Below are 6,770 nucleotides of genomic sequence, written 5' to 3'. Positions count from 1 at the left end.
GGAAACATAGAGCCAGAAATATACATATATTCAGTCAACTCTTGCCAACATCGTTGGCCAAACTCCACCAAAATGTAAATATTTGGGTAGACCTAAATGGCTGTAGGCCTATCTGTTTTTCACTCGAGAATTTGTGAAATTTCGACATGTTGTATATAGTTGAAGTGCTCTTTTGTATCGAAAATGTAATTGATACACCTGTCACGGGGTAAAAGAACACAATCCCATCGATAAATACCTCTTTCATTTTCCATAATGTGTTTCTCTTTCAAGCCCTTCTGACACATTTGATAATAACAGTTGCCTCCCCCTCCCGCTCCCCCAGAATAATCGCTGCACACGTGTATTTTTTTCTCATAATTTACTTCAAAGATAGTGTATTGTCCATTTTAAATACAAAAATGCTACATTAAATATACATATTAGTCTTTAATACAAATAGACTCAGGCGGCTGCAGCGATGAAGACCATTCTTGTTACATCATTAGGATTAACCATTCAGAAACTTTGAAGATAAGCATTTACTCAAGAAAATAACTGTTCTCAGAATTTTCCTTTATAATTATTATTTTTCTTCTTTTTTGTAATGCAACCACAAATAATAAATAAAAGTCCGATGGATTTTTGAAAGGGATCAAGGTATTAAATGTTTGACATACCTTTCTTTAGTTCATAAGGGGAGTCTTTACAAAGATCTACCTGCGTTTGGCCTCTGCCTTTCTGGCTTTCTCTTACCAAAGCTTCTGCTCTATTTAACACAGTCTGGTTTAATCCATTGAAATGTGCCGTGGAGCCCGTGCCCGAGCCGTGATTGCTGTGACTGTGAAGATGTCCAAAGCTGCCATAGTTCGTGTAGCCCGGGTAAAAAGGGGACGTGTAGTAGATAGGCCTGGATAGGACTGTGCTGTTTGGGAGAGGGCACTGTGGGGAGGACCGTGATGGTGACGCTGCATTGGTGGTGATCACTGTGCTGTGACCCATCCCATGGCCCTGCGGCCCGTCGCTGCTGCTCTTACACCTGTCTGAGGACGTTGCGATCTCAGCCAGGGACCAGAGTTTGGGTTTAGGGGCCGATGGGGAGGAGTGAATGACAGACGTCACGTTGCTGTTTACCGTGCCCGGCGCATGGCCCATTTCTGACGGCTTGTCTTGCGCAACGAGCTCCGTTCCTCCCCGAGGCACGGCGGTTGGAGACGAGGTGGTGGGTTTAGCAGACTCGGGCAGTAACTCTGTCCGATCCCCCTGGTCTTTTAATTCCGAGTCGCTCAGAAGGGGATCCGTTTCTTTGCCATGATTCTCCTCTTTAAATCTGTCGCACACTATGTCCCCCGGGTTCAGCAATTTATGATCTGCAGTGAGAGAGAAACAAGAGTTAAGTTACTGTGAAAAAAATGTATAACATTGACATAAGATACAGATAGACTACCAATATGTTATAGGCCCCTATTTCATGCACTCATGCGTTCATATTTGTGCATATGCTAATTACCATAATAATCGGCCTAGTTATCATAATAAGTAGGCTAATAAATAACAGGCCTACAAACAACTAGGCATACAGCTACTGAAAACCGTGATATTAATGATTGTGTTTTAATCGTAATAATTATCATTAGGCGATACACAGCCCAGTCCACCAGCTGCAGCCCGCCTTATTATGCAGTTAAAGATAAATCGAATGCTAAACACTTTACGTCACCAGCAATTTTCAGCACATGATAAGTCAAATGAGGGGAGTTCAAGGTGATTATTATTTAAAGCAATTGTCCCATTATAAATAATATACCACCATTAACCAGCAATTCATTTTGCGCCCTGAGTGGAAACGACTGCGATAAAAAATTGATGATTTTTCTACAGACCTGACTCTGTGTCTGTCGAGTCTCCCTTGTCTTTCGGCTTGCTAGGCTCGTCGTCGTCATTCTTTTCCAGATCGATGTTCTCGTCTTCCTCCTCGTCCTCGCTCCGGTTTCGGGGAGTCCAGGTCATCTTGTTCTCCTTCTTTAACCTCCTCCTGGCGTTGGCGAACCAGGTGGAAACTTGGGTGAGGGTCATTTTGGTGATGATGGCCAGCATGATCTTCTCCCCCTTGGTGGGGTAGGGGTTCTTACGGTGCTCGTTCAACCATGCTTTGAGAGTGGCGGTGGCATCCCGGGTCGCGTTTTTTCGGTATGCCGGGTCACCGTAGGGGTATGAACCCAGGGGAGCAGCGTAGGGGTGATATCCTATAGATCCAGCCATTCCCGTTGTGTGGTCATAGGGAGAACTCTGAAAACAAAGCCGTCGAAAAGAAAATGCTTTTCAGATAATTGTCAACGAATCATAACAATTAAAACATTACAAAATACGTTTCAAACAATAACAAGGCTCCATAATAAACACACACAAACACACACACACACACACACACACACACACACCTCTGACGTTTAGGTTGGTTACAATAAATCAAGCATCAGATGCGTCACCAATTCACTTTTTACATTTTACACAGATGGACATAGTCTCAACTTTATTTTTCTTTGTGTGTTTTTGTATTCACGATGCGCCTGTCTCGCTGACTCTGTAGCCACTACAAAGTAATCTATGCGTAGTGAAAGCAACCTCATTTACAAAGTAGATGAAGCATTAACATCACCGTAACAGGCCTACCATGTCTTCTCTTTTCATAATTTTACCAAGACAGGATTTTGCTATCATTATTTCCCACTATTCTTCAGCTGGCTTACATACCTCGTTTCATTTGCTTATAACTGCGTGCTCAACTCACTTTCAGATTTAGAACAAGTTAAATATTAGGATCTGTGTTCCCAAGTTAACTAACATTTGGTCAATGCCCATAAAAACAACCGAGTAGCCCTAAATAAACGAGTTTGTAATTTCGCATAGACTAATAAACACCTTATCCAACAAATAACTATAGAATATAATGTGTTCTACCGAGGTTGGGAGCTTGCTGTTTGTTATTGTATGCAAACTGATTCAACACAACGACCTATTTCATTGCTCATTATTTGCAAAAAAAAATGCATTTATCCAAAGAACAATAACATGCAAATTAGCCTAATTAGTCATTTGGCATGTTAGTCTTTGCATCAATATGGATGGGCCTATTTACAACTAACTTACCCAAATGTAAAAGAGTCATCAGCAAAATACAGATGCACGCTAAACCAGAAATACATTTGCCTCATTTGCACCATGCTAAAATTCTACACATAGGCCTACAAACAATACAATATAAGATTTTCCACATTTTTTTCCACTCGGCAATTTCGATTCTATGCTCTCTCACTCACCACGTATGAAGCGAATGTGGCGGCCGCTCCCGCCTCCGCACTGTACGGGAGATGGGAGTTGTACCCGGGCGAAGCGCTGGTGAACGCGGTAGTTCCGGCATAGGGAGCAAAAGCTGAGCCAGATGAGGATCTACCAAGTTCTTCGGTCCTGGGTCCCGATATAACGCTGGTGCTGTACGCCGGGCATGAATACAGCGCCAACGAAGCGGATGGCTGGTACAAATAGCCCTGAGGATACGCCATGGTGAAAGCCCCGAAAGTAAGCCACTTACTTGCGCACTTTTCCTCTTTATTTTCTCATGGACTGTCCGATTTCAGTCATAGGAGTCTCGTATCAACAGACCACTGTCTGTTCCCCTCTAAATTATTGTGGTAAAAAGCAAAAATATAAACAAATACATAGACTTAGATATAGATTTTTAGTCGCTGATAGTCAGCTACAACTGACCGTTGTGTTTGCTTGCTACGCTCTATTTTTCCTATCTCTCTTTCACTTGCTCACTCTGTCTCATGCCGTGCAGAAGAAGTTTTTTGCCTTCCGATGGGGGCTTTGCTTGGGAAAATGTCCTGCCAAGATGCTAAGTTGGAAATTGAGGATTCTGACGCCTACTACGTTCTTCACGCTCCTCCTATCGGGGTGTAGTCATCGAAGGAAAAGGCAAGCTTATGCTGGGTTAATACCACAGCCCGGCCTATCTCTCTCTCTCTCCATGTTTTCTTTTTTCTCCACGCTTTCCCCCCTCCCTCTCTCCCTCTCTTTCTCCCACTAACAATCCCTCTCCCGCTATTTCTCTATTTTTTTTCTCTAACAAGGCTCGGTGCTGTAGGACTCCAGTGCACCAGCCCCTGGATGGCGATATCATGCGAGCCAGTAGATCAACTCCAACTTTCTTCTTATTCTAAATACATGAAGCCGTCACTTTCACACTTGATCAATAACAAATGGGCTGTTGTCTGTCAGAAAGAGCTTTTCAGATACTGAAGGGGAAAAAAGCGCTCTATGTTCTGCACGCTGCTCTTCCTTTTTCCATGGTTTATGGTTTATTGTTTCTTTTGAGCGCAAAACGTGTATTTTTGAATAGATGCCTCGTAACAGCCTAACTGACTGTCGGTGATCCTACGTGCAGTAAGTTAAAATCCGCAACGGGAGCTAAAAAGGGGCGACGGTTTTTGATTTAGATTTATTTTGTGCATATCGACATTCTTACGCCAGACGCATTTTGTGTTGTTAGGGTAAGACATGGCAGGAGCGTGCACAAATGATGGCGCGAATAATACACAGTAGAATATAAATATAACCTTTATCCCAAACAATTTAGGTTTTGGCTGTTTGTGTAAACGTATTTCTTTTCTTAACCAGCAATTTGTAATATTAGCTGAAATCTAGGAAGCATTCCACTCAGCTGTGGGATAAGCAACTCTTAACGTGTGACAGCTGTTAACTGAAGCGGCTGCTAAATAGTTTTCTCCATAGATCCAGGAATAAACCAGTCACATACACTCTCTCCCTCTCTCTCACCCCGAAAGTCATAAAAGCCCCAAGCGAGGGCAGATTAGTACCATATGAACTACAGCAAATCCGCTATGACCACTGGATGTAATCTCCTTTGATGCCACCAGATACGTTTCTCTGCAGAAATATGGAGAGTCACGATTTATTTAATATATTGCGCTTATCGGCCATTATGGATATCCAGATTTTTCATTTCAGCACAATGTCTTTTTACGCACCTGTGCCATATATTAATAACTCCTGAATTATTTATTACATTATCATCAATATAATGACAGGCCAATATTAATAGGCCTAATGATAATACAAATATTTATACTCTGATAATAAATGACCTATTCATAATTAGTTAGGCTATACTATTATAATAGGATTGATATTCTAATAATATTGCACGATTTATTTTTAATCTTGCAATAGTTTTATATTTAGAAAATACATTTTAGACTCATATTTTAACCACAATAAAGGTGTAATAATGCATATCCGGATTAAATATTGTTTTAATACAGACATTCACAGGCCTTATAGTCACAGTGCTGATTGTTTCTGGCTTTATAGTTCAAATCTCCGATAAACCGAAAGGGATCGCTGTAGGCGCTGCTAAAAAGTGTGTGTATAGTGTCACGTGTTCCTACGCTTTGAAACCCTCTGGAGAGCAGCAGAGAGTGATGACGCTGTACAGTGAGCCAATACAGAGTTGGGGAAAGGCAAGAAAGATACATACATGAAGAGAGAATAATGATGATGACAACGGTACTAGAAAATCTACTTTTACAACCACCCGCAGTGCTATGATAGCCAAACTAATTATTGTTACCCCAACAGTTTTTCTTCCTCGTGTTCTTGCAGCAACATCTATGACAACACAGGTATATAAGGTTCAGGATACTAATGTTGATATTGTTTATACTAGACCTACTACATATATTTTTGAAGAAAAAGTAGAGGTCTAGAAATAATGATATCCTACTCTACTGATGATGGTCATTATAATACTATTAGGCATACTACTAATAATAGTACTACTATTATTGATAATATGTTGCCATTAATAAACTGAAAACAAAGTCAAAATATTTGATTTAATGGTAGGCCTATGTCGATGTATTTCCCTTTTGAGCAGGGCTACAATAGATATTTGTGACTCGGGTGCCATAAAGGTATTTGCTACTGTTGCTTATAAATGTTTTTTAAAATATAGACTACAACTAACTATTAGCCTATAATTGATTTCGTATAATATACAAATGAATCAATAATAATCTAAGTAAACACCTATCCCAAGTGTAATTGTACTTTTCCCATTGAAGTTGTCATGAGTGCCCGCAAAGGTTTAAGCCACATTCATTGCATTATTGACCAATTATATTTACTGTTCTTCAATGAAGGACGTAATGAATGGCCAATGCTCAGTCACTCATCTCTGAATAGCATACCGGTTACCAGGGATACCGAGAGAGGAGAGAGGTATTTTGAATGACGTCAATATGCATTGATACTCTATTATCGACAATAATGACTTCCAGGCACCATACGCGCATGATAAGAGGTCTATTCTGAAGTAGGACGAGGAGGTGTGTGTATGTGTGTGTTTGTGTGTGAGAGATCACAAGGAGCGGGAAAAAATACTTATAGCTCGTGCTGAGGAAAAGGTAGGAAACGGATCATTTTCCTTTACAGAAATATACCCTAGCTGAAGTTGAGTGCACTCGCTTTTTTAATCGGTTATAATATTATAATAGAGCATAATCTAATACATTGGATAAAATAGCTTTCAAGTATAGGCTACTGTCTGCGTGTTATAAATATGTCATACCACTTTGAAGCTGTGTATTTACCTATTATATATGTATTTCAAATCAAGTGTATATTCTATTTAAATATTAGATATTTAAATATATTAAACGTCATAGTTGTCAAAACATACGTTTGATAAGATATAGAAAAAACGGACA

General features: G+C 40.2%; 1 protein-coding gene across 1 annotated transcript; it reads right to left on the bottom strand.

Moving 5' to 3' along the window:
• Positions 1-346: 346 nt before the first annotated feature.
• On the bottom strand, positions 347-3,946 carry LOC109881031 (iroquois-class homeodomain protein IRX-5-like). Its single transcript, XM_031814799.1, has 3 exons — positions 3,300-3,946; positions 1,863-2,268; positions 347-1,349 (listed from the first exon to the last, which is right to left on the bottom strand). Exons 1-3 carry the CDS (start codon positions 3,540-3,542, stop codon positions 643-645), a joined length of 1,356 nt encoding a protein of 451 aa, XP_031670659.1. The 5' UTR covers positions 3,543-3,946; the 3' UTR covers positions 347-642.
• Positions 3,947-6,770: the final 2,824 nt, after the last annotated feature.

Source organism: Oncorhynchus kisutch, linkage group LG3 (genome assembly GCF_002021735.2).
Source record: "Oncorhynchus kisutch isolate 150728-3 linkage group LG3, Okis_V2, whole genome shotgun sequence".
NCBI classification, from domain to species: Eukaryota; Metazoa; Chordata; class Actinopteri; order Salmoniformes; family Salmonidae; genus Oncorhynchus; species Oncorhynchus kisutch.
The sequence above is the reverse complement of the archived record's forward strand: the minus strand, read 5'-3'. Positions and strand labels throughout refer to the sequence as shown.